Source organism: Lolium perenne, chromosome 6 (assembly GCF_019359855.2).
Source record: "Lolium perenne isolate Kyuss_39 chromosome 6, Kyuss_2.0, whole genome shotgun sequence".
Classification (NCBI taxonomy): Eukaryota; Viridiplantae; Streptophyta; class Magnoliopsida; order Poales; family Poaceae; genus Lolium; species Lolium perenne.
In genome coordinates, this window is record NC_067249.2 from 227,703,549 (window position 1) to 227,728,888 (window position 25,340).

Sequence of the window (25,340 nt, forward strand, 5' to 3'; positions counted from 1 at the left end):
ACTAAAGGAACAAGACCGGAGCAACCCTCAAGAGGCAGACGAAAGACGTCGAAGCCAAGAGGAGACGAGTCGCAGGGACGACGGACAGACAAGAAGGGGCCGAAGAACTCCAAAGGGGCCGAAGAACTCCAAGAGCTTAGTGTCCCTCCAAGATGGACTGGGCTCGGGCCTGACTTTTTACCTACGGGCTTTTTTTAGCCCCGCCCGACCGTTGGTGTAGCGTGCGCGCCCCTGCGCCCCATGGTGAGAGACTGCCTTGCTTTTCCCCGCGTCCTCCTCCACAAAGCTTATGTACTGCTTTACCTGCAATTTCCGAAAGGAAAGGGGGATACAATTTCTCAAAGTAGCGTGATAAAAAATTCAGCCTGCGCGACGGACAAAAGAGCACTCGATCGGAGGCATCAATTTTTCACAACGGGCTGAATGTGTTTTGCGTTCGGCCCAAAACAATCTCTTCTCTCGTTTAAAACCAGGAAACTTGAACTTTTCTTCTGTCGAAAGAAAAAAAGAAGAAGAAACTCCTCTAGTCCCAGTCTAGATTGCAACAATCATGTACCACGCCCTTTCCTATTTTCGGGCGCAAATGAAATTACAACCAGAAATCCAACGAGTTGCGAAACTCCAGATCTCTCTGGTGAACACGCTACAAACACGTCCATAAAACGCCAAAAAATGACATAACACGTACCGTAGCTCACTCTCACACCTTATCGACCACAAGAAAAAAATTGAATTTCCGTCAAAATCCATCCATCCAAAAAGGCTAAAAAACCAACGATTTTCCTCCTTCTTCTTCTAGCCCAAGCAAAGGAAAGCCCAGCAAGCAGAAGGAGAAAAAGCCTAGCCGAGCTCGCTCCCACGCCGCCACGTTGCCCCTCCTCCAATCCATCCACAAGGCAAACAAACCCCAGCCCAGAGCCGACGGCAAGCTGGACACCTACGCCATGGAGCGGGTGGCGCTGCTCCGCACCTCCGGCCGCCGCCTCCTCCAGCGCTGCGGCAGGCCCAGGGCCTTCGTGCCCGCCGCCTCATCCGGCCCGCGCCGCCGGCCCTCCTCCTCCTCATTCTCGTCGCGGGGCGGCTCGGCCCTGCCCGGCAGCTCGCGCCTCCTCGCGTCGGCCGCGCCGCTGCACTGCGCCGGCCGCTACTGGCCGCTCACCGCGCCCGGCCTCGCCAGGCGCCTCTCCGTCCCCGCCGTCTCCACCTCGCCCGCCCCCGCGCCCCATGGTGAGACACTGCCCCTTGCTTTTCCCCCAAAAAATCCTCGGAGAAGCCTATGTAGTACTGCTTTACCTGCAATTTCCCAAAGGAAACGGGACACGAGCGTGCTAGACTGCTAGTGCATAGTTGACTGGAACTAATGGTCTCATGTTGCATTGTTGTCAAGTCTCACAGTCGTTTTTTTTTACCATCAATCATCTATATGCTGTTTTGCTCATGAATCTGTGATGTGATTTCTAGAAATCTTATACTTGAATTATAATAGACTAGCTGTTGTTAGAGCAACCTCTGTGGGACTATGATGATAAGTTGCAGCCTCAGCATGAGTGCACGATTGTATGACCTGTTTCATTATGACACATGCAGACACAGATGATGTGCACGAGTATGCAGCAAAGCTAGGCTTCGAAAAGGTCTCTGACCAAGTGATAGACGAGTGCAAATCGACTGCTGTTCTTTACAAGCACAAGAAGACAGGCGCAGAAGTGATGTCCGTGGCAAACGACGACGAGAATAAAGTCTTCGGCATTGTTTTCCGTACCCCACCGTAAGCGTGCCTAGTCTTCACATTGCGGTATTTTTTTATTGGTATACTATCATACGAAAAAACGAAGTAGGGGGTAGATAGGAAAAGAAGTAAAGGACATAGCACTGCGTGCAAGCCTGCTATGGTGTTTCTGAATAAGTGTGTCCTTTTGTTACCAGGAAAAATTCGACTGGCATACCTCACATTCTTGAGCATAGTGTTCTCTGTGGATCACGAAAGTACCCCTTGAAAGAGCCATTTGTTGAGCTCTTAAAGGGTAGTTTGCATACTTTCCTGAATGCATTCACCTATCCGGATCGGACATGCTATCCAGTCGCATCAACAAACACCAAGGTGACACCTAATAACCATTGATTTGCTTCAGTCATCATTTCAGTCACTCCTTTTGTAGCATTATCATCATTTCTGTTGTTGCTTTGCAGGATTTCTATAACTTGGTAGATGTATACCTTGATGCTGTCTTTTTCCCCAAGTGTGTTGAGGACTTCCAAACCTTTCAACAGGAAGGTTGGCATTATGAGCTTAACAGTCCCGAAGAAGAGATATCCTACAAAGGTTTGATTACTCAGCCTATTTGAATGAACCAAACCCATTTGTATGAGAGCAAGGCCCGCTCATTCCTCAAAAAGTAGCTGAGTGCAATCCTTTGACATGTGAATGTAGGCGTTGTCTTCAACGAGATGAAAGGAGTTTACTCTCAACCTGATAACATCATGGGGCGTGTGACTCAACAGGTAAGCAATTTGTTCAACTCTGTTTTCCGTCTGTGGCTTTGAGCTCAGTGGAAGATTTTGTTTATGTGTTTTGTCATGCTTTGCATGATAGTGCACTGGAATGAAGTGCCTTTTCACATAGACATCACATAGCTCAGTAGGAGATGTTGGTTATTCTAATGCGATCATGGCCTTTTGAACACATTTATAGCTGTGACTGTTTCAACCCTATAAATTAACCAATAATTTGGTCAATCTCTCTATATTTTATCAATTATGATTAGATTCAGGATTGCTGCTTGACAAACCACACACGATTTTCTTGACAAGCTGCTTATCTAAGCACTGATATGCACTGGGCCCTGGATGTTGCATTCCTACCTGTATTTGTTCTGCTTTTTTGGCTACTGGGTTTATGTAAGACTTTGGTACATTGACAAATTGTATGTCCCATCTCCAGTCCTTGTTTCTTTAATTGGTCTTTCCTTGTTTACTAGTTTGTGCTAATAGTCCCATTCTTGCATACGCCTTTGCAACTGTGCTCACGAGATTTCATGTTCCCCAGTCTCTTATCACAATTTTAGATGCCAGTTGCTACAAGTAGCAACACCTGACATAATTGACCTTTCTACAGGCACTTTCCCCTGATAATACGTATGGCGTCGATAGTGGTGGTGACCCAAATGAAATTCCGAAGCTTACTTTCGAAGAGTTCAAGGTCTTGTAGAACATAACCACCCTCAGTTCATATTTGCATTTTCATCAATTGATATTTATTTTGTCATTTGCTCCTTTGTGCAAATACTTTCAATGTCTATGTGATGTCTTTACTCTTTTAGATATTGGCTATCATGGGTAATGAAGGGCATTTTGTTCCTCTATAACTAAAAATTCCAGTGACTAAATTTCTTCTAGCGTTGACTCATATTTTTTATATTTTGACGCACCAGCAAGCTAGAATTGGTTAATTACTTTGTTTGATTTAAATGTAAACTCTTTTTGTGTGTCCAGGAGTTCCACAGTATGTTTTATCATCCGAGCAATGCTAGGATCTGGTTCTACGGTGATGATGACACAAAAGAGCGGCTACGGATTCTAAGTGGTAAGTGTCCATTTAATAGTAGTTAGTGTATTCACAGGGTTGTGTTTCGAACCTTTTGTTGTGTTTATCTTTTTTTTTCCTTTTTTGACACCATTTTTTATATCATGCCTCTCTTCTGTAGAGTATCTTGACCTTTTTGAAGCTAGCCCTGCTCGTAATGAATCAAAGGTTATGCCACAGAAACTTTTCAAAGAACCAGTGAGGATCACGGAGAAGTATCCTGCTGGTCAAGAAGGTGATTTGAAAAAGAAGTATATGGTGTGCACTAATTGGCTCTTGTCAGAAGAGCCACTGGACGTGGAAACTGAGCTTGCGCTTGGTTTCCTCGATCACCTGTTGCTGGGTACTCCTGCTTCACCACTTAGAAGAATTCTTCTTGAAAGTGGTTTAGGAGAGGCTATTGTGGGAGGTGGTATTGAGGATGAGCTTCTTCAACCACAATTCAGTATAGGTTTGAAAGGTGTATCTGAGGAAAACATTGAGAAAGTTGAAGAGCTGGTTATGCAAATTTTGAATAATTTGGTAGAGGAGGGGTTTGCATCAGAAGCAGTGGAGGCATCTATGAATACAATTGAATTTTCTTTGAGGGAGAATAACACTGGATCGTTCCCTCGAGGGCTGTCACTTATGCTTCGTTCGATGGTAAGAACACCTGATTCGTGATTTATACAGAAGAAATAGACAGATATGTTCCAACATTTTCATATTTTCTTCAACATTACAAAAAATGCAGGGAAAATGGATATATGACATGGACCCTTTCGAGCCCCTGAAATATGAACAGCCATTGCAGCAACTCAAAGCACGCATTGCAGAGAAGGGATCCAAAGCAGTATTCTGCCCGCTCATTGAGAAATACATTTTGAAGAACACACATCGTGTCACTGTTGAAATGCAGGTTTATAGAGGACTTCCCAACCTTTTCCCAAAAAAGGGCTTCCCAACTTACAAGTAACCTTTTTGTTGGTACCTCTGAACATTTATTACCTTCTTGTGCAGCCTGATCCGGAGAAAGCCTCACGTGATGAAGCTGCTGAGAAAGAAATTCTAAAACAAGTAAAATCTAGCATGACTCAGGAGGATCTTGCAGAGTTGGCACGTGCTACAAAGGAACTGAAGGACAAACAAGAGACTCCAGATCCTCCAGAAGCTCTCAAAGCTGTTCCTAGCCTGTTACTACAAGATATCCCTAAAAAGTCTGCGCATGTACCAATAGAGGTAATGCTCTGACTTACAACTTTGTTCTATTCGGCTAATGAGCTGTAAATTCCTTTACTTCAGCTGAAAGTATTAAGCCAGGTTGGCTCAAAATTCTGGCTCAAGTAGAGCTATCAAAAAGATAGTCTACTTCAGTTCATAGTTGGATCCTCGTTAATTGTTTTCCAAGTTCTGATCGGGGAAGAAATTAGAGGCCTGCTGACATAGCTCAAGTTTCAATGAAACCATTCTTGCTGGCTCAGCATTATTTACTACTCCGATTCATATTAATTGACTCCAATATGGATGTATCTAGAACTAAAATATGTCTAGATACATCTATATTAGAGTCAATTAATATGAACCGGAGGGAGTAGCAAAGTTTGGTGCTCTGGTTTTTAGCTATTGATTTGGGCACTATGATGTTTTCCCTCTGAAATAGTCTAGAATTGGAAAGAGTTAAGATTATTGGTCAGAACTTGATTGCACTGAATTTTACACTAAATCAATACTAATTGCGGCTTAATTGGTATGTACGTGACATGGTGATGTGATACTGTCAGCCTCCCCCCCTGTCCTAAATGGCCAAATCCCGTTCTCTGTAGAAGGTAAATTTGACTGCATGGTTATGTAAAGAATCCTTTGCTCAGTTTGTGCAATTCTTCTAGACATTATTTTATCGCCACGGCCAAAAGCTAACTGGAGACTAGCAAATAGCCTCCTTAGTCCTTGGCCGGTAGATTAAGATTGATTGCCATGCTGAGCAAGAGATCCAAAGTCCAAACAGCAACTAACCTGTCCTCCAGATTGGTCAGAACTCATATGTTTTCCTATTCGTATCATAGGGCAATGTTCAAAGGTATGAATCTAGAAGTTCCTTTTAGAAAGTATGCCAGATTGTTTGACTCTGTTAGAAGTATGCACTATTTATTAGGAGGTTGTGTTACCTGTTGTTTCCTGAGGAGACCTGTTTTTTTATTTATTTCTTTACTTATTTTTTTAAGCTAGATTAGATGATGTAATCTTCATTCTGGAATGCCGTATTTAGGTGGGGGAGATAAACGGTGTCAAGGTTTTGCAACATGATCTCTTCACCAATGATGTAGTCTACTCTGAAGCTGTATTTGATATGGGTTCAATGAAGAAAGAACATCTACAACTGTTGCCTTTGTTCTGGTGAGCTATCCGATCAATGTATTGTTGCTGAGTTATCATTAAAGTTTGAAGAGGTTTTGCTTTTCTCTGTGCTTTCATATACTATGTGGCATTTGAACTAATTGGGTGTTCATTCCAGCCAATCCTTACTGGAGATGGGCACGAAAGACATGGACTTCGTGCAGCTTAATCAGTTAATTGGAAGAAAAACTGGAGGCATATCAGTTTACCCATTAACATCTTCAATAAAGGGAAAAGAAGAGCCGCTTACTCGTATTGTTGTTCGGGGAAAGGCAATGTCAACGCGAGTAGAGGATCTGTTTCATCTGGTATGTTCATGATCTTGGCATGTGTAGATCATAATACCACTAAAAGATATGACATGGTGGAGATGACGTGCTTAATCTGTTTAATGCTGATCTCTCTATATGGAAATTACCATACTGTAGTCAGTCACCCAGTTACTCATCTTATATTTGCATCATTGGAATAAATATTTGTTCTGTTCTTTCAGATGAACTGCCTTCTTCAGGATGTTCAGTTCACCGAACAACAGAGGTTCAAGCAGTTTGTTTCCCAAAGTAAAGCAAGAATGGAGGTATAAACTAGTACATTTGTGATTTAGACTACCATAAGCATGCATGTAATTTGTTGTCTAAGGATTTGTCTAACACAGAATCGATTGAGGGGTAGTGGCCATGGTATAGCAGCTGCTAGAATGGATGCCAAGTTAAATGCAGCTGGATGGATTGGTGAACAAATGGGTGGTGTTAGGTAAGATTCGTTGAGGCATATACACACCGCATATTGTTAGGTCTTCTTGTTTTCAAATGATTATGGCCTTGTGAGCATAATTACATGACTACGCATGTGTACCATAGGAGTCTAGGTTGCTTACCTTTAATTGTTCCTTATTCTTTTATATTATAAAGAATCAAAGAATACACTTGCTGTATTTTAGCAAGCCACTGGCAGCTATTTTCATATCCACCGGATATTTTGTTTCAGATTTCACATTTCTCACTACACTGTTGCATTTGTCACATCTTAAAATGTTGATGTGTTTGTTTGCTATTGCCAGTTATCTAGAGTATTTACGAGATCTGGAAACAAAGATTGATCAAGATTGGGACAGAATATCTGCTTCACTTGAGGAAATGAGGAAGTCTTTATTTTCTAAGGAAGGCTGTTTAATAAACATAACAAGTGACTCAAAAAATCTTGAAAAATCGGGTCAATATATTGCCAAATTTCTTGATTCACTGCCAAGTGCTCCATCCCTGGGAAGTGATCCATGGGTCTCTCGACTGCCTTCTGTTAATGAAGCCATTGTTATCCCTACTCAGGTAAAGCTAACTTGTCTGGCCCTCTGGCATTAGCTTTGAGTAGACTTCGGTAGATGATTGTTCCCTTTTTGACCAACTTATAATGTTGCCTGAAGGTTAATTATGTTGGAAAAGCTGGAAACCTATACCAAAGTGGATACCAGCTCAATGGAAGTGCGTATGTGATATCAAAGCACATAAGCAATACATGGTTATGGGACCGTGTTCGAGTTAGTGGTGGAGCATATGGAGGGTTTTGTGATTTTGACACTCATTCAGGTACTTTGATTATGACTATTTCTTACCTTATTTGTTCTTTGATTGCTGGTAAGAAGACTACAGAATCAACTGGCCCCACTTACATCAATGTCGTAGTTAAAGCACCTTATATCCCTGTCTTCTGGTTCCACGGTATGGTAAATATTCTCTTTTTCTTTTTCTTTTGCAGGCGTGTTCTCCTATTTGTCGTACCGTGACCCGAACTTACTGAAAACACTAGAGATCTATGATGGGACTGCCAACTTCCTCAGAGAACTAGAGATAGATGATGATGCTCTCACAAAAGCTATTATTGGCACCATAGGTGATGTTGATTCCTACCAGCTACCTGATGCTAAAGGTTACAGCAGGTATGTCATCGTCTCCTGATTCCACACAGTGCACAGTAGCTTAAGTGTTAACTCTGACTCGCACACAAATTCACTGATGCATGTCATAAGCTATTTTAACGAACTCCAAAACAATAATGTGTGCTGAACTTCTAATGTGGGGTTATGTAAACTGGTGGCTTATTGCTTGAGATTGCATCCTTCTGGATGTCGATGGTGATATGCAAACCTTGAATTTTTGTTATGCATGTCCTTTTGGATTGATTGTTCTTGTTGTGGAGATTTCTAATGTGTACGCAACCAAGTTAAGTCTTGACTTGGATTGTGGTTGCAAATACATATATCAACGAGGCAAAAATAATGCTCTTAGGTCATGTTGAATACACAGAGTACTAAACATGGATTTTGCTCTTTTCAGTCTAATGCGGTATTTGCTGGGTATCACTGAGGAGGAACGTCAGCAAAGACGTGAAGAGATACTCGCGACAAGGTAGAGATTTCTGTGGTTCAATTTCCACATGCCTTTAGTCCGCTACTATGGGATCATCACACGTATATGTTTCTATGCAAAATCACTCATCACGTTGTTTCCCATGTTGCAGCGTGAAGGATTTCAAGGAGTTTGCTGATGCCGTTGAAACCATCAACGACAGCGGGGTTGTGGTTGCTGTTGCATCACCTGATGATGTGGAAGCAGCTAATAAGGAAAAGGCGATATTTTCAGACATCAAGAAGTGCTTGTGATTCCTCTCCATGCCTGCGCTTGCTACGGATCAGGATCAGAGATTCTTCGACGTTTGCTTCACTGATGAAGAGCGAGTGACAATGTAACATGAGTTCTGTATCGAGAGTACTGCTCACTTGATTGTAGCACGGTTACGATTTTTTCCCACTCATTTTTTGGGGGAAAATAATAATTAGTCCTAGGGTGTTGAGCGAATCAGTGCTTAAAGAAGCCGGTTGTACACCTAGTTTCTGATAGGAGATTAAGAGCTCATGAGATCTGCTCAAACTATAGCTGAAGATTTTGTAATTGGCTATACAATATAAAAGGTGTTTTCCACTGAGCTGATCATGGCCATGTTTGGGACATATGAACCTTTTCTTCTCGATTTATGCGGGAATCGAACTGCGTATTCCAAGATAGCCGAGACTTTTTTTGTGTGCATTACAACTCCACGCAGCTGTGGTTTACTGATCAGTACTAACTACGGAGTAATTCAGAATCGAAACAGAGGAGACCAATCCTGTAGAAATGAAAACTCCAGGTGATTACAAATCTCATTTCCTGCCGCTCTGCTGCTGTTGAGCCTGGTGCTGCTGCCGGTGCAGCTGCGCGGACGCGATGGCCAGCATCGACCTGACCTTGGCCACGGCGGCGGCCTTCTCCGGCGGGCAGCTGGCCAGCGCCACCCGCAGCGACCGCACGGCCGCGTCCGGCCGCCCGGCACCGAGCGCGGCGCACGCCGCACGGTACGCCTCGTCGGCGACCCGCGCGTCGTGAGGGGGAGGAGGAGCCCGCGCGGCGGAGGACGCCTCCTCCCGTTCCTCCGAGGGAGGAGGCGGCCGCGAGGAGGCGGAGGCGGGGTCGAGGTGGGCGCAGGCGCGGGCGTACTCGGTGGAGGCGATGGCGGCGTCGATCTGGGACATGAGGGACTCGGGCGCCGACGGGAAGCTGCGGATCGCGTCGAACGGGCTCCAGCCTCGCCGCCCGCCGCCCGACATGGCTGGCGGCTGCTGCGGCGCCGATTGATGGGTTGCGTACCGAGGAAGAAGAGGGTAGACGCGAGGTAGTTCGAGCAACTCAGTTGACAAGTCTGGCTGCGATACTGATGAGGGCCTGAGGGGAGTGTGGGCGTGGCACGATCTCTCGTGCACCTAAAATCTGCGGTTTAATCGAGTATACTTCCTCCGTCCACAAATAAACGTACACGCCTGTTTTTTAAAACAAATTATGAAGTGGAGTAAAAAATGCTTTGGAAAGATGTATCTCTTATCTTTAATTATTTCACTCCCAATGAGCTAAGTGCTTGTAGAAAATAAGGAGAACATATACTCAATATTATTGGGTTTGATTTCCGTGTGATGAGAGACAAGCAATTAAATTTAAAATGTATTTAGAAAATATGAGTACACTCTTTTGTGGACAAAGTTTAGAGCTAGATGCCCACTTATTTGAGAACGAAGGGAGTAGCTCGCAAAAAAGTCTTTGCAGATGGCGTTTGCTCACCATAGATCCAGGCAGGGGTGTAACAACATCTTCACAGGCGCTCTAAATTTTGGCGCTGTAGCGCGTTCCATCCATGTTTTGCGCGTGAGGGCATATTCACCTCCAACAGAAGCTCTAAACCTTGGAGCTGTAAAAATTCGTAGTTGTTTCTGCGCGCGACTTATACAACGCGCTATTTCCGGCGCGGTAGATATAGTGCACGATATAGCGCTTTTGCCCCAAGCTGTATTTTACAGCGCCGGTTGCAGCACCTGTTGGAGCATCATTTTGCGCCCACACGCTAAACCAATCACTTTTTTGGATACAACGCGGGATAGAGCGCATGTTGGAGATGCTCTAAATAGATACTAGAATGCCTTTCAAATGAATTCGTTTTCGAATCCATTTTAGAGAATTTAGGAGAAATGCAATGGATAAGAATATGTGATTCCGAACTTGACAGCGAAACGATGGTTTATAGATGAATAATCTGATTTTGTTCGGAGTATCGAAGCTAATAGACCATATTCAGTAGCTCACTTCAATAGTCACTTTATCAAATATGGAGTCTAGACTTATTAGGATTTCGTGTTGTTTTAACCATTGTTTGCGTTTTTTTTTTTGGGAAACACAATACACATGCATACGCTTAAAAACACGTAAATACACTCACGCTATGAATGCATACACGTACACATGAATGCCTCGACGGTGAAAATTCGCTATAGGCGTCTCGCTAGCGCCGGAAAGTCACTTTTCACCGAAAGAATAGTTCGCTTTGATGAGAGACCAACTTGTTAAACCTGGAGTACCACCGTCCTCCTGATCTTCATTCTATCATGTTACATTATATATTTTATGAGTGTTTTGTTAAATTCGTTTTATCAATTATTTTTGGTTGTATGGTTTGCCTATCTATTTATGCGAATACATATTCTAGTAATTTTTGTTTCCGTCCTCCTAATCTCTATATTATTTCTCTTTATGTAAATCCGGAGTGCATCCAGAATGTACTTTGTACTGATGTTACTTAGTCAATAAAGTGCCAACATTCTCTCAAAAAAAAGCAATACAAAGCTATGCATATTCTCTAAAAAAATGATAAAATTAATACGCCAACTGAATATAAAAATATCAGTGCACATACAAAAAGGAAATAATTCTAAAGTGGATATATTTTGCAGCCAATACACTGAATTGCGTCGTACGAAGGCTGTTGGCTCATCCTAATTGAGATTTCTCTATTATGGTCGCTCTAAAATCCCTTCTATATGCTTTCGCAAAAAAAAATTCCCTTCTATATGGACAATTTACCTTTTTTTCTTTGTGAATACACATGCTAGATTGTTATTGTCAGATGTGTTTAGTGTTGGATGCGTATCATGGTACGTTGTTATCCCGCGGCAAACTCTATAGTTTATTTTATTTATCCGACACCGCGTAGTACTGCTGCCGTTTTGTCCTGATCTATAAACTACTGTTGCAGCAGGATAATTCCGCAAGAAGGCACAGCAGCGACAACCCGCGTCGCGGACATCATACGCGTGAATGTGTGTGGAAAAGACTTACTATGCAGGGTGTGGTGTGGTGTGGCCACATTGACTTGACGGACTGAACTCAACGGTCATCCGCTGGGCACTCGTTCATTCTTCGTCCTACGACGCGTCCAGGATTGTGCCTAAATTGGGCACTGCTTATAGCCCCAGCAACTCAGATCAGCAGTCATCAAGGCAACAAGTCCATTGATTCACTCGCCCAGCCGTATCCATAGCGCCTTCGAATAGAGCGGACCACAGCTGCCCAAAGCCACTTCGATGTCGTTTGATCCGAGGGAGGTGGACATGTTTGTTCAGTTCTTCCACAAGTATGTCTGGCGTCAACAAATGGTTCTTGCTTTCATCTTGCCCTCTATCCCCCGATGATGCAGATTTCTATACTTTTGTTTCATTGGCAGCTTCAGGCGTCCGACTGAGCTGGTGGCGTTCTACAATGGCGAGGTAGCCTCCATGGAGTTGAGGAATGCCACCACTGTTTGCGTGGATTACAATGATGTTAAATGTCACAATTTGGAAGCTGCATCACTCCTCTCCTTCCAAGACTTGCAAAGGTGATGCTTCAGTTTTTATCAAGACGATTAAGGGATATGAAATGATGAGTTGTTTGCAACAAATAGATGAGACGTTTCTTTCTTTTGGCCATCAGTTCAGAACAGTTGGTTCTAGAGGCTTTCAACATGTTTCTACGGGTAGATAGTCCTGTCCATGGAAATGTAACCAGCATTCAGTTTTACAACCACCCTGGCAGGTATATTTACTACTTACCTCTTTATCGAAAAATATTTACTACTTACCTTGTTAGTAAATTAACATTAATGCCTTTATAGTCGCATGTCGCTAGAACATGATTGTGTGTTGCTATTTATACTTCCAGGCACGAGAGTCTGGACGATTTCCTCAGTACGAACCCTCCTGTTGAAGCGTTTGAGCTGCCTGATAGTATCACTACAGCAGTTTGTACTCCGGCGGGGAGGATGGTGTTGCAAGGTTTTATTCACTGCCTTGTCGAAGGCCACGCAAAAGGAAATAGCTGGGGAGGCTCATTCGAGGCCTCTCACCTGGTTATTGTCAATCTTGACAACTGCCGTCAAGAGTGCCGCATCTTGGAACAGCCAACAGCAGCAGGACCTGTAAACCTTGCGACAATGCAAGTGGACTTTAAGAAGCTCGCTCAGATTCTTCTGCCCAAGTTCAGAGTCATGCTAACAACCCGCACAGATACCGAGCCAGCATTCTTCGAGGACCTAGGCCGCGACATGCGCATGCTCAATATTCCAGCGACCATACCTTCTTCAGTTCATTACAACTCCAAATTCACCAAGTTCATATGCCGTCACATGGCTTTTTTGCCCTCTTTGAGCAGATCCAATATGATAGTCAATCTTATCAGGGTCTATAAGGTACTTTCTGTTAACGAAAGGAATATATTTACGGTTTCTGTAGACAGAGCGAAGCGAGGACTCAATGACTGGAGAACCGACGCAAGGTTCTATGAACTACTGAAGAAAGTGTATGATGGTAAATTGGGTCGAGCACCTTATGGTAATAATGGCATGGACTTGCTCTTGTTCCAGCGTCACTTTGTAGTGCATGCTGGTGATCATCTCAAGGTACACATCTCTGCTTTCCAGCATCATGGCATGGACGGTTCGGCTTCATTTGTGTACAGTTGCAAGATTGCCCATTATCTGTGTACACTCAGAAGCAAACAAATTGTTTCTGTAGAACTGGAAATACTGTCAATATTATTATTTCCATGCTTAGGCCAAATGTTCCAAAAGCACCAAATTTTGTTAGGTTGAAATACATACTTTGGAGACTTCTGTAATCTGTAGAGCTCTGTGGGCGTAAGCCTTGAGATAAAGTGTGAACTCACTGATTCGGGCCGGAATTGTCTAAATAATGTTCCAAGCACTTTCTATTAATTGTACCGCTAGTATTGTCATGAGTCAACTTCCCTAAATTTGACCAAGTTCATAGAAATTAGTACTCCCTCCATGCCAAAATTCTCGGCATGGTGTAGGCACACATATTGTGCAACATAAATAATTAACTTCACTAGGTCGACTATGAAATGTATATTCATTATAGTTTCACTATATTTTTGGTGGTATAACGATAGTCTCCCATTCAAGAATACCTTATACTAATATGCGTTGTTGCCCTCACTTGACTGCGCTACATAAATTTATATACACTAACGTTCTCGTGCTCTTCATTTTTCACCAATAGTAGGTGGCCAACCTGATACATATACTTCCACTAATGGTTGTTTTAGTTAGGATTGTTTATTTTCGATAGATCTCCATTCAAAATCCATCAATGTGCCTAAACGAACCATTGTAGCTCTAGATGGCGCCTCATTTTCCAATCGGCGGTTTACTTTGATTTGCTAGTTTCTAATTATTCCATACCTAGTGAAGCACATCACAAAATGGTTAGATTAACACGTATGTTTGGGTTCTGATCACTACACATGTATTTCTATTTAATAAAGATAGGCTTCTATGTTTTGAAACAGCTTTCAGACGGAAACCGCTCGATCGAGACGCTTGAGGCGATAGATTACTATTTGGCACATCATTATGACCAATTCTTGTCGAAGGTGGTACACCGCCTGATCATTGATCTTGATATTGGAAAACTGTAAGCCCCTTATATGATTTCTATATGTAAATATCACAACTACTAAAGTAATCCTATTATTGAATGTGCGTTTAATGTTTATTCAAGGTTGGAGAAGGTTTGGGAGAATTTGCATCCAGGTTATCATGAGCCTACCTCCATAAGTGTCAACGCAGAATTAGCACCATAATGTATAGTATATCGAACTAGTCTTCTTAAGCTAAGGATAATTACCTAGTTTGTTTGGTAGTCCGCCACACAACTCTATCTTGCATTGTATATTTCCTTGGCTATGTCTAGCAGGGTGGATGGTAGGAAGTTTGTTTGTGTTATTTGTGCTCTGTTGGTTGAGATGTTCAGTTCACCAACCTGTAATGTGAAGACATTTTTTGTTAGGTGGATGTAAGTTGCATTTCGGTTGTTGGTAATTCTAGGATTTTGGTGGAACATCGAACTTTGAGCATTCGATCTGAAATCCTGATGTATTATACTAATCAATTAGAGATTCTCCAAAAAAATCCATGTTAATCCGAGAGAAAAAAAACTAGCCACATACTTCACTGCTTCTTCCACCTCTCCGGCCTCCCTCCTCCTTCTCCCGCCGCATCTTTCCCTCCTCGCTCTCCTCTGCGGGCGCGCTGAGGTCTGCTCCTCTGTCCCCGACTGCGAGCACGGACGTCTGTACCTCCCCGACCTCTAGTTGCTGCTTGCCCGATCCCGCCCTGCCGCCAGTGAGCTAACCTCGCCGCCCTGGTAAGCCTCCTCGCCCCATCTCCCCTCCCCTCTCTCCCACGCGTCTCAGGTCCCCATCCCTAACCCTAATCAGCCGCTTCAGGCAGCAGCAGATCGAGGTCGTCCCCTGCCGGATCGACCTGCGACCTTCTCCCACCTCCCTACCTCCCCTCCTGGGCCTTTCTTCTACATCGTTGAGATCTTGACCAAGGTATGTTTGCGTATTCACGTCTCTCCCTGTCCTCGTGATGCATTTGGCTTTAACGAGAGGTGTGCTGCTCACTCTGATTTTTCAGACTGATGATGCTTTTATGCTTCTGTTTTTTTATGAATCGTGGACTATTCTCCAGCTTAGGATACTTGATTTGGGTGTATTAATAGCGATGTTTAGCTGTTTGCTAATGCTGTCTGTTAATCTTGCTTAAAGGTCTGTTGATATTGCTTAAAGGATGATCTGGTAATTTATTTTGATAACAAATTTCACTTCATGATAATGTTTAGCTGCCTTGTAGAGTAAAGAGACAATTATTTGCATTTTGCTAGATCTTGTTCTAGATGTTGTATGCGTCTAGTTTTGATGAGAACGTTTGCCTGTTGTCTTGCTTGCCTTGAAATTATGTGGAATTTCTTGCAGTAGCGAAACCTTGTGAATTCTGTTTAGAAACTCTAGGCCTACTGATTCTATTGCCTACATTTATCAGCAGTAGGGAAACCTCTGGAGGGGAAAGTTCGGTTTGCTGTTCATTTATCTGGTGATTTGGTTGGCGTTAGTAGTGTCCGCCTCAGGAGGAGGTAGTATAAACATTAGATGTGTACTCATTTAGAATTACTCATTTAGAAAGTTACATGTACTCATTGGCAAAACTATGAGAATTCTGTTATCCATGAACTTTATTCACTTATCTGGTGATTTATCTGCGTTCATGAATAGTTATCCATGAACTTTATTGTAACCATTTATCTGGTGGTTTATCTGCCTTCATCTAAACTACTTATAAAATCAAGAAGTTGGCAGGAACATTTAATCTCATCCATTTATCTTCTGAGATCCGGCGGCCTAGGATGCTCCAATGACATTGCGCATCCTTGCAAACGAAATCATCCAACTGATTTGGAAACCGTCCATTGAATTAGCTGTTATTTTGGAAGCAAATCCTCTGCATGCTCCCGCGGGCTTCAGAATGCATACGTTGCATCCTGCTCCACCCTAATCTAGCACGCGTCAACATTCATCTCAAATTTCCGCCGCAAAGCGCAGCCTCCGGCTTAGCATTTTCCCACGCGCACAAGCGGCGCGTCGCCGCTCAAACGTGCACGAGCATGCACCGTCCTTCCTGCAGACGGGCTCTGTAGTTGCCGGAAGCATTGGCGCAGCCGTGTCATGCAGGACTGCAAATCCTATGAGCTCCACCACCAATGCTCCGGGCGCCCAATGGCAGCTGCCACCGAGCACCTGGAACCGAGACGGCCCTGCTACCTCCCCTCATTGGCGTCTTTGGTCACCCTTCTACTTCTAGCCCATGGTGCCGCTGACACCTGCCCCTTTCTACTTCTGGCCCATGGTCTTCGTAATCTCTGGAACAGAGAAAATATACTAATCGGGAGCTGCCAGACCAAGAGTTGATGGCATAAAGTGAGCAACTAGATCCAGATACTATCCAGAAGCTATTTTTGTGCAAATATAGAAATATAGATGCACATATAGCAAACCAGTAGAGTAGTACATAGATAATAGAAGCTACATAGACCACCTAGCTATTCCTAGCCAATTAAACCATCAGTTAATGTATATTCTCTTCACAAACAAGTCACAGTGGCATTCATATGTATATGATACCCTACTGTGCAAGCTACAATGAGATTAGCCAACAAGTAATGATCCAACAGTGAGAGCAACCCAAGCAGCAGCTAGAGCTACTGTGGTCACATCAACCACAAGCCATCCAGCAGCCAAGAATCTTAAGTCATCACTATCCAGGATGGATTCAGACCATATATATCTTCCAATTTATATTGGAGATATCATTGAACACAAATCCATGCATATAATCAACACTGCATAAGCAGTTCATATACAGATAATTAACCAGTGCATAAATACAAGATAATTCATTGCTTAATAAGCAATAGCATCACAGTGAGGCAACTAGTAGGATAACCAAGGCATCCTAGCCATTGATTCATGATCAATGTGCTATGGAGGGAAACAACAGCTCACCAACACATGGTCAGCAGCTAGAGTCAGCTTAAATAATGACAGTAGCTTAGGCAAGCATCCAAATCATCCAAGTATGGAACCGGTAACCTAGCCACTAGCATAGAGTGATCTAAATGGATCAATTGGATCCAGTACAGGTCACAGGAGAGCACCACAAGTGTCAGACTATTAGCCACTGCTAACAGCAAAGCAACCAGTAAGAAATTGATGAGGATATCTCTACCTCACTACCACCTCCGTCATTACCAACTGAAGATGAACCTGCTGTGAAGCTCCAGTCCAATGAAGTCAGGACTGGACCAATGACACGCGCTCGTGCGAAGCTACTTAAACAACAGGTGAACTTGTTTCTAAACGATACTTTGATTGATCAGAACTTTATACTACCTAAGTCCTATTACTTATGTATCATCAGGTATGAAGAGGAGACAAGCATCGCACGAGGAGAAGAGGAGCAGCTGGATGTGAAGATGGACGTGGAGCTGGACAAGGAGCTGGAAATGAAGATATCTCATGGACGCGCGAGGGAGGAGAGGGAGGCATGCGCGAGAGGAGAAGACGAAGTCCAGGCCGGCCCAGCACCCGGTCAGATCGACCGCCACGCCGGCGCGCCCGGTCCCTGGCCCGGTCCAACCGGGCGGCAGGCCGGATCCACCCCGGCGCCAACCGGGCGCCACGTTGATGCCATCCGGGAGGGTTACTGCGCGACACGTCGCCCGCCCGGTTGCAACCCGGTCCCTGGCCCGGTTTGAACCGGCCAGCCCGGTCCCAGGCCCGGTCAACCGGTCCCCAGACCGGCCGTGTCCGAGTCTGTCTCGACCAGATCTATTCTGGGTCGGTTATTCTTGTATCTTTTCGACCAGAAGTCGTCCCGGACGCCTATATAAGTGCCCAGGATGCCCCCCTAGCTGCTTTAGACCACGTTTAAGATAAACCCTAGTTCTTAGTTGTTTGCTCTGCAAAACTATTGAATTCCCTACACCATATTGCTTGATATTGTGTAGATCTGAAAAGTCTTGTGTGATCTGCTGTTCCATTGGGAATTAGACGGTTGCAACTTACCGCTTCGTGGTCGGCGGCTACGTGCGCAAGTGTGTGGAGTTGCGAATATCTTGCAGGGTTGAGAGCTGTTGCATTGGCGACAGGGACCAATCGAGAGATCTCGTTGCGTCATACAAGTTATCATCCACTTCATCGTCGTGTTCATCCGCTGCCAACACCCCGTGATCATCATCACCACCGTTGCTTACTGAGAAGATCGGGCCACCCCTTATCAGCAATTGAGCAGCACAGGAACATGAACAAGTAGAACAGGGCTAGTACAATCATCTAGTAGGATCAAACAAGCATGATCATAGCAGCAACAGGCCTAGACAAGCATGAGCATGGCAACAATAGGCTTAGGAGTGGCATCAGTATAGCATAGCATGCACAACAGGCAGCAGCATCACAAGCAACAGATAAACCAGTAGCCAGAGCTCAAGTAAACGACGACGTCCATGGCGACACAGTGGCACAGGCCAGCCACGGCGGCGCCAAACCGCGGCCAGGCTGGTGCCATCCACACACCACCACTAGAGAGAGCGGCGAACAACACCAGCTTGTCTAGGGAGCCCAGATCGACGGAGTTCGTCGATGAACCCATCAACCCTAGGCACGGGAGCGCTCGCGCACGGCCAGTAGAGGAGAGGAGCTTCAGATCAATGCGGATAGGAAGGAGCGCCGTCGCGCACTGCGTCGAACGCGCCCGTTGACGAACCCTAGAGCCGCCGGAATCAGCCAGAGAGTGGCGGCGACCGTGGCGGCGACGTCATCGCCACGGGATCACCAAGGGTTTAGGGTTAGGGTTCGTGCGAGAGAGAGAGGGGGAAGTGAGACCGATGGGCCGACTGACCTGGCCGGTCCGGTTCAACCACGTGGTTGACCTGACAGGTGGGCCCAGGGGCAGTTTGGTCTTTTCATAAATTCAAATAACCCTTGTACTTTGAAAAATTCCAAATAAATTATGAATACCTCAAAAAATTCAAGAAAATTGGAATAATATATTTAAAATAATTCTTAACCAGAATAAAATAAGAAAAGAAATAAACCACACAAGTTCAAATTTTGGAATTTTTGAATTGAATTCTAGACTTGGAATTTGAAATTTGAAATTTTTCTTTGATATAAAATCAAGGAGAATTCCAAATGAATTTAAATATTTGTTGATCAAATATTTTCAAACGAAAATTCTATTATTCCAAAATTTTTTAAGACAAATATTTTCCAAAAAGGAAATATTCTAATATTCCAAAACCTTTCTTTTGAAGTAAATATTCCAAAAAGGGGAAAAACTCCATTATTCCAAATTCTTTATTTGAAAATATTTTCCAAAGGAAAATTCTATTACTATTAAATCTTTTTCTTTTTAAGGAAAACCATATTAAATAATATTTAAAGATTATAAATTACTGCCTAAGGCATAAATATTTTAATAAATATTTAAATCCACAAATATCACTACAACAGATGTGACATTATATGACGCTCATTCTGTGACGATACAGTGAAAAAAGTCAGGAAATAGTCATTTTTTCACAAACTGTGACGTTTTTTGACTGAATCGTCATGGAATGAGCATCATATAATGTCACATTTGTTGTAGTGTATTAATAAATACTTTGGGGAACGGAATTCAACATAAAAATAAAATCACTCATGCATGTACCATTTGGATTTTATAACATTGTCCTTATCGGACAATGATGCTTCTTTTCAGGACTCGAGGTCCAGGTTCCATCCAAACCTTCGAACTGCACTATCTCGCAGTCTGCAGGCAAGTTCACCCTTGCTCATATCATATTGATTATTTTCTATAAATTTACTCGTAAAGCAATATATTTATCATTCCTGCACTGAAAATAAAATGTTACTTTTTCAATTATAAATATGACTATGTGGTGGGCAATGAAACCATGGTATGTGTTATTGGTGGAGGTTCCATTGCAAGGGTTCTACTCATCTAGGACTAATTACCAATGTCGTCTAGTGACATATCGTGTTAACCATGAGATCTATAATGGCTCTGGGGAAGTCAGTTGTATCTTTTTCCTTCTGCATATCAACGGATTTGATAGAGTCTGGCTGGGTGTTGTGATAACACTGCAGTAGGTTGGGAAATCCTCTAAAATCCCCATCCATGTGGATGAGAGCGCTCTACCGTCTATGATGGATTGTCCGTAGCACATCGAGTGTAAAACCGTATGATCGGGAGATGTCTACCAGGGATGTGCGGATGGACAAAAGGATGAGTATGCAGGGTCGCGGCAGTGATTGGCTTGGTTCTTATATTGGGCCTCACACCAAGAAAGTGTGGACGGGAAGGTACACCCGGTTGGCAACAATGATAAGTTCTTTTATAGGAAAAGTAACGCACATCTGCATATTGTATCAAATTGTGGCTTGTCACTCCCTGTTCTGGGAAGGGAACTACGAACGCGACAGGAAAGGAACTCCGTGAAGTTCTGGTCAACTTGTGAAGACTGGCGGGCATAGTTTTCAAAATAAAATAAACCTTTTGAAGAAACGTTTGCGAAACATGCGTTGACCTAAAATTTTCTGATCAATGATCGTAGCTAGTGCATTAAACACCTTTTCTCTTTTGAACTTGCTGAGTACCTCTGTACTCACTTTCTTTTGACACCCTTGCTAGACTGTGATCATGAAGAGGAGGCAAACACCGGAGCACCAAAAGGCGACCGTGAGCTGGTCTACGAAGTGCCCGACCTTTCAAGAGGAGTTGAAGGCGTGGACTATGGGATAGTCTACGGAGTTGACAACACCGAGGCGGAGGAATAGAGTCTTACCCTAGACATCTCGGAGCCGAGCAGCGTAGTGGCTTACCTAAATAAGTTGTTGAGCTCGTCATGTCTATTAAGTTTGAGTTGTAAGAGTACTTAAGTAATATCGTAGGATGTTCTCATCGGACCTGTGAGAATACCAACTTGTTAAGACCATGTTTGTTATAATCTACAGTGTTATGACATGCAATATTTTTGTTGTACCACTCTGAGGGGTGTGATATTTATGAAGAAATCCCTTCATGAATGTCATATCAACGACTTGTATACTACAACATGCAGTGGTATGTTGGGTCACCGCAACTGTCCACAAGACATAATTCCTCTTCCATCGGATTGTCCCCGTAGAGAGCTTTTCTTCGTCAAATTGCTCTCACCGGGAGCGGTGCTGATAACGTGTTAGAAGTAGATTGTAGAAAAGCAGGGAACAATCGGCAAGCGATTGAAAGTGTGATTTATTGATCAATGGTTATTGATCAATGGTTCCAACTTATATACAGGTGTAACCGGTGCGGCGATTTGATAAGGGCATGTACAATGGTGATGACTCAGCTGTCTGTAAGAGGTAGTTACAGGTGATTTTGGTGATGTGGAGGAAAGATAATGAGGAGAGAGAAGGAGGCTGTCTGTAAAGTTACAGACAGTCTGTAGGCTTCTTACAGACAGCTTACAGACACCAGTTTTGCTGTTGTATGAAGGATGTCTTTAACTTATACTCACATATAGCTATGACTAAAAATAGATAACTTACAGACAGACTATTGTATACACTGTCTATATCATTGTCTATAGATGACATGTAGTAGTACTATAGACATCATCCGTCTAAACCAATGTACATGCCCTAAGGTGCCTCTCCAGGAACAGTCATGGACTCTTGGCAGTTGCTCAAAACTGGGGTTGCACGTGGGGGAAAAGAGAGCGGGGATTATCCCTAATAACCGTCAAGGTTATTCATTTTAACAAAAACAATACTTTAATGAACTCTTAACGATTATGCCTGCCCAAATGAGTGTGCCAGTTATAAACTGCTGACATCAATGTGCTGTACATGCTGGTAGCTGAATGTGGTTTCGGTTGGCTGGTGCATGATGATGCGCCTTGTCTAACATAACCACCCACCTCGCTGCCCTGCAAACTAGAAGCCACGAACTGGTAATCACTTGCCAGGTCTTCCTCGACGATAGAGCCTGCATCAGCAATGAAATAGCTTAATCACGTAGTTGGCCGGGGAAGGAAGCGTCGATATTATCAGTGCCTTTTGTATTCTGAGATCAATATAAAATAAATATGATGTGTTTGGGATGAGTACCTGGAATTTGTAGATACTTGGAGAAGGTGCAGGCGCCGTATGTCTCTGTGAAACTGTAGGCTGTCTCCGTCACTCCATCTAGCGTCTTCCTTTCGATGTCAATGGAAACTACACGGCCAGTGGTATCGTAGCGCCTCTTTCTTGCCATCACGTACATCAAGTCATGATACGGGTTCAACCTAGGGTTGCCCATTGACATTTTCATGAACTCTTCTCTGTTGAGTTTGTTACTCTCTGCAGTTGTTATATGCTGTATTCCGAATGTGTCCTTGAGCGTGCTCTTCTCGAAGAGCCTACACGTGGAGCTGGAGGCTGTCCATCTTTCAGCCTTAAAATAAAAATTGTATTTTGCTGTGTCGTTGCCTTCGATGTACTCCATCTCAACGAACTTGATTGAACCGTCAGGGCTACCACAAACATCCCTGAAGAATCCAGCGTCGCACTCGTACTGAAACTTCTCGTTGCGAGGCACCGGATCGGGGAATTCGAGATATTGGAGTTCTGGTTGTGGGGAGAGAACGTCACATACTATGATGCCTCTCCAGAGATCGACCCAGCCCAGGTATGCACCTGTTAGCGAGATCACCTTGGATTGCCTGAACGGAAGGAAGGCCATTTGGCAAGTGCCATCAGCGGAAGCCTTTCGGGGCACACACACCGTACGCCAGCCAGAGGACTTGTTTTCGGAGGAGAAGATGGAGAGGCTGTAGCTCCGAGATGCGAGCTCAGCGTTGAGAGCTGCCACAACATAGCCACCGTTCGGGCTGCCTACAAGACCAGTATTTGTGGAGCTGAGAGTGTAATTCTCGGGTTTGGGAAGCCTGTCTAGTTCTTTGTTGTTGGCCTGGAAGATGAAGAGCTCGACACCTTCCTCAGAGAAGTGGCCGCTGTGCGGGCCCAAGGCGACGGCAAACAATATAAGTTTGTCGTGGGTAAAAACGACTGTGGGCTCGCAGCCGAAGGGGCTCTTACCGGCGAACGGGCAGAAGACAGAGATGTGCGACATGCCCGGAGGCTTTGCAGGGAAGAAGGAGGCCTGGATGATGTTGCCTTCTCGGGTGACACCGTAGGCGGTGGTCGTGTTGCACTGCTCCGAGATGTACCCCCGCGTGGCGAGGAGGGCGTGCTCGGGGTAGCGGCCGCCCAACTCCGGTAGCACAGGCGGCCGGCACGTCGTGGCGTCGTATTTTTGCCCCACATGTGGCGCCTTGGCAAATTCTTGGGAGCTGTCTGGTGTATAATCGCCTGCTTGCTTCGTTGTCTTGTATTTCTGCCCCATGGATGGCGCTTTGGCAAATTCTTGGCTACGGCAGACAACCTCGATTGAGGTGTGGGGCTTGATCGTCTTGCCTTCACTTTCCATTGTTCGGGATATTCCTCTATAGCTACGAAATCAGGTGGAGCAATGGATCTCTTCTCTCTTCTCTCGCGGGCGGATGTAATATGTACTCCTACGACTGCAGCGCGCGGCTCTCCTGTCGATGCGCCCAACAGCACAAACACAAAGTTTACATATCATGTTCACATTCCATATTGCCTGACATTAAATATTCATTCCCCTCTTGTATTCACATATCCAACAGGACTGGCTAGTTAACAAAACGTAAGAGCATCTCCACTCGTCCCCCCGACGAGGCCCCCGAGCGATGTTTTTCCCATCCGGACGGCGAAATTCGGCCCAGTCGCGTCCCCGGTTCCTCGTTTTCGTCCGGATTTGGCCCTTTATCCATCCGGCGAGCCCACGCCATCCTCGGCCCCCCGAGGCGCGCTCGGGGACTCCGGACGAGTGAAAAGCGGGGAAGGGCCCGATCTGTTGGTGACTCGACGCACGGACCCCACCGCCACGTCGCTCAAAATCTCCCCCACCCCTCGTATCTCTCTCGCCGCCGGCACCACCCCACCGGCTTGTTGCCCAGATTCCGCCGCCCCTCCTTCCCCACCTGCCTATATTCCGCCATCTTTGGACGACGGTCTATCTGGCTGCTCTTCCGCCGGCCTGTTTTCCGACTTTGGCCTGCTCCTCGTCGCTCGCGGCTCGGGTTGCCTCGACCACGCCCGTCAGGTGTTCGTCCATTTGCCTCGCCGGCCATGGACTCGGACGAAGAGGAGGAGCAGATGTTCGTCGAGCTTATGCAAGAAGAGATGGCAGCAGCCGCCCAAGACGACGAGCACATGATGATCCTCGGTTGCTTGGCAAGCATGTACGCCGGACTGGCAACTGGTCGACGTGGTGGGTCGGCACCAGGTCGCCGGAAGTGCAAGCCGAGACAGCGAATGGAGGGCTACTGCATGTTGTACGCCGACTACTTCGCCGACAATCCATTGCACGGTGAGAGTGTTTTCCGGCGTCGTTTCAGGATGAGCAGAAAGCTATTTCTGCAAATTGTGTATGCCATCCGAGACTTTGATCCCTACTTCAGATGCAAGGCGGATTGCACTGGTTTGGTTGGATTTTCGTCACTGCAGAAGTGCACAGTGGCTATGAGGATGCTGGCGTATGGAGATAGTACCCGGGGTTTACTGAAGGCCCACTACCCGAAGAATAAGAAGATTCGGAAGCCCAAGATATTATTAAGAAAAGCTAGAGTTGTAATAGGAAGCATTATTTGTAATCTTACGGGATGAGTTAGAAACCTTCCCGGACTCTGTAACTTGTACAACACGAATCCCTCGGCTCCGCCTCCTATATAAGGGGGAGTCGAGGGACGAAGAAATCATCGAATCATTGTTTCTCAAACCCTAGTTTCATAATCGTCGAGTACTTTTCGGCTGAAACCTTCGAGATCTACTTGCCCTCTACTTCCAACTAAACCCTAGTCTACAACCCGTAGGCATTGACAAGTTGATACCTTGTCAATTGGCGCCGTCTGTGGGAACTAGAGGCGTCAAGGATCCGATCTCGATGGCACGTTCAAAATCGTCGACTTCATCAACCGCAAGCAACGCAATGGATCGAGGTAAACAGATCGCTACTGGTCCTG

General features: G+C 44.7%; 4 protein-coding genes across 9 annotated transcripts; 2 read left to right on the forward strand and 2 right to left on the reverse strand.

Moving 5' to 3' along the window:
* Nucleotides 1-809: 809 nt before the first annotated feature.
* Nucleotides 810-8,935, forward strand: LOC127305895 (presequence protease 1, chloroplastic/mitochondrial). The gene is made up of 19 exons (XM_051336490.2): nt 810-1,227; nt 1,588-1,768; nt 1,927-2,101; nt 2,191-2,323; nt 2,432-2,502; nt 3,116-3,199; nt 3,493-3,583; nt 3,705-4,225; nt 4,317-4,481; nt 4,583-4,801; nt 5,829-5,956; nt 6,075-6,264; nt 6,450-6,533; nt 6,612-6,709; nt 7,017-7,281; nt 7,377-7,539; nt 7,709-7,889; nt 8,287-8,358; nt 8,471-8,935. Exons 1-19 carry the CDS (start codon nt 945-947, stop codon nt 8,610-8,612), a joined length of 3,246 nt encoding a protein of 1,081 aa, XP_051192450.1. The 5' UTR covers nt 810-944; the 3' UTR covers nt 8,613-8,935.
* A 16-nt stretch (nt 8,936-8,951) lies between these two features.
* LOC127305896 (uncharacterized) lies at nt 8,952-9,736 on the reverse strand. The gene has a single exon (XM_051336491.2). It carries the CDS (start codon nt 9,591-9,593, stop codon nt 9,150-9,152), a length of 444 nt encoding a protein of 147 aa, XP_051192451.1. The 5' UTR covers nt 9,594-9,736; the 3' UTR covers nt 8,952-9,149.
* A 1,927-nt stretch (nt 9,737-11,663) lies between these two features.
* LOC127305897 (uncharacterized) lies at nt 11,664-21,303 on the forward strand. 6 transcript variants are annotated; one of them, XM_071822902.1, is made up of 10 exons: nt 11,668-11,941; nt 12,032-12,184; nt 12,280-12,381; nt 12,508-12,965; nt 13,077-13,243; nt 14,155-14,279; nt 14,367-15,011; nt 15,094-15,201; nt 19,967-20,023; nt 20,900-21,303. In XM_071822902.1, the coding sequence occupies exons 1-7, from the start codon at nt 11,892-11,894 to the stop codon at nt 14,446-14,448; spliced, it is 1,137 nt and encodes a 378-aa protein (XP_071679003.1). In that variant the 5' UTR covers nt 11,668-11,891; the 3' UTR covers nt 14,449-15,011; nt 15,094-15,201; nt 19,967-20,023; nt 20,900-21,303. The 6 variants fall into 6 exon arrangements, with proteins under 6 accessions (XP_051192457.1, XP_071679003.1, XP_071679002.1 ...); XM_071822901.1 differs by having other exon boundaries at nt 12,508-13,243; nt 20,900-21,300; XM_051336493.2 differs by lacking the exon at nt 19,967-20,023 and having other exon boundaries at nt 12,508-13,243; nt 20,900-21,299.
* Nucleotides 21,304-21,898: 595 nt separating this feature from the next.
* LOC127309287 (uncharacterized) lies at nt 21,899-23,795 on the reverse strand. Its single transcript, XM_051340190.1, has 2 exons — nt 22,360-23,795; nt 21,899-22,237 (listed from the first exon to the last, which is right to left on the reverse strand). Exons 1-2 carry the CDS (start codon nt 23,720-23,722, stop codon nt 22,035-22,037), a joined length of 1,566 nt encoding a protein of 521 aa, XP_051196150.1. The 5' UTR covers nt 23,723-23,795; the 3' UTR covers nt 21,899-22,034.
* Nucleotides 23,796-25,340: the final 1,545 nt, after the last annotated feature.

Bases quoted from the DNA above. Each gene is read 5' to 3' on its own strand.
- LOC127305895 (XM_051336490.2), top strand. From the start codon at position 945: ATGGAGCGGGTGGCGCTGCTCCGCACCTCCGGCCGCCGCCTCCTCCAG. The intron at 2,324-2,431 runs GTTTGATTACTC...ATGTGAATGTAG, and splicing joins AGAAGAGATATCCTACAAAG to GCGTTGTCTTCAACGAGATG. The intron at 7,282-7,376 runs GTAAAGCTAACT...TGTTGCCTGAAG, and splicing joins CCATTGTTATCCCTACTCAG to GTTAATTATGTTGGAAAAGC.
- LOC127305896 (XM_051336491.2), bottom strand. From the start codon at position 9,593: ATGTCGGGCGGCGGGCGGCGAGGCTGGAGCCCGTTCGACGCGATCCGC.
- LOC127305897 (XM_071822901.1), top strand. From the start codon at position 11,892: ATGTCGTTTGATCCGAGGGAGGTGGACATGTTTGTTCAGTTCTTCCAC. The intron at 12,382-12,507 runs GTATATTTACTA...TTATACTTCCAG, and splicing joins TTTTACAACCACCCTGGCAG to GCACGAGAGTCTGGACGATT. The intron at 14,280-14,366 runs GTAAGCCCCTTA...TGTTTATTCAAG, and splicing joins GATCTTGATATTGGAAAACT to GTTGGAGAAGGTTTGGGAGA.
- LOC127309287 (XM_051340190.1), bottom strand. From the start codon at position 23,722: ATGGAAAGTGAAGGCAAGACGATCAAGCCCCACACCTCAATCGAGGTT. The intron at 22,238-22,359 runs GTACTCATCCCA...TTGCTGATGCAG, and splicing joins CAAGTATCTACAAATTCCAG to GCTCTATCGTCGAGGAAGAC.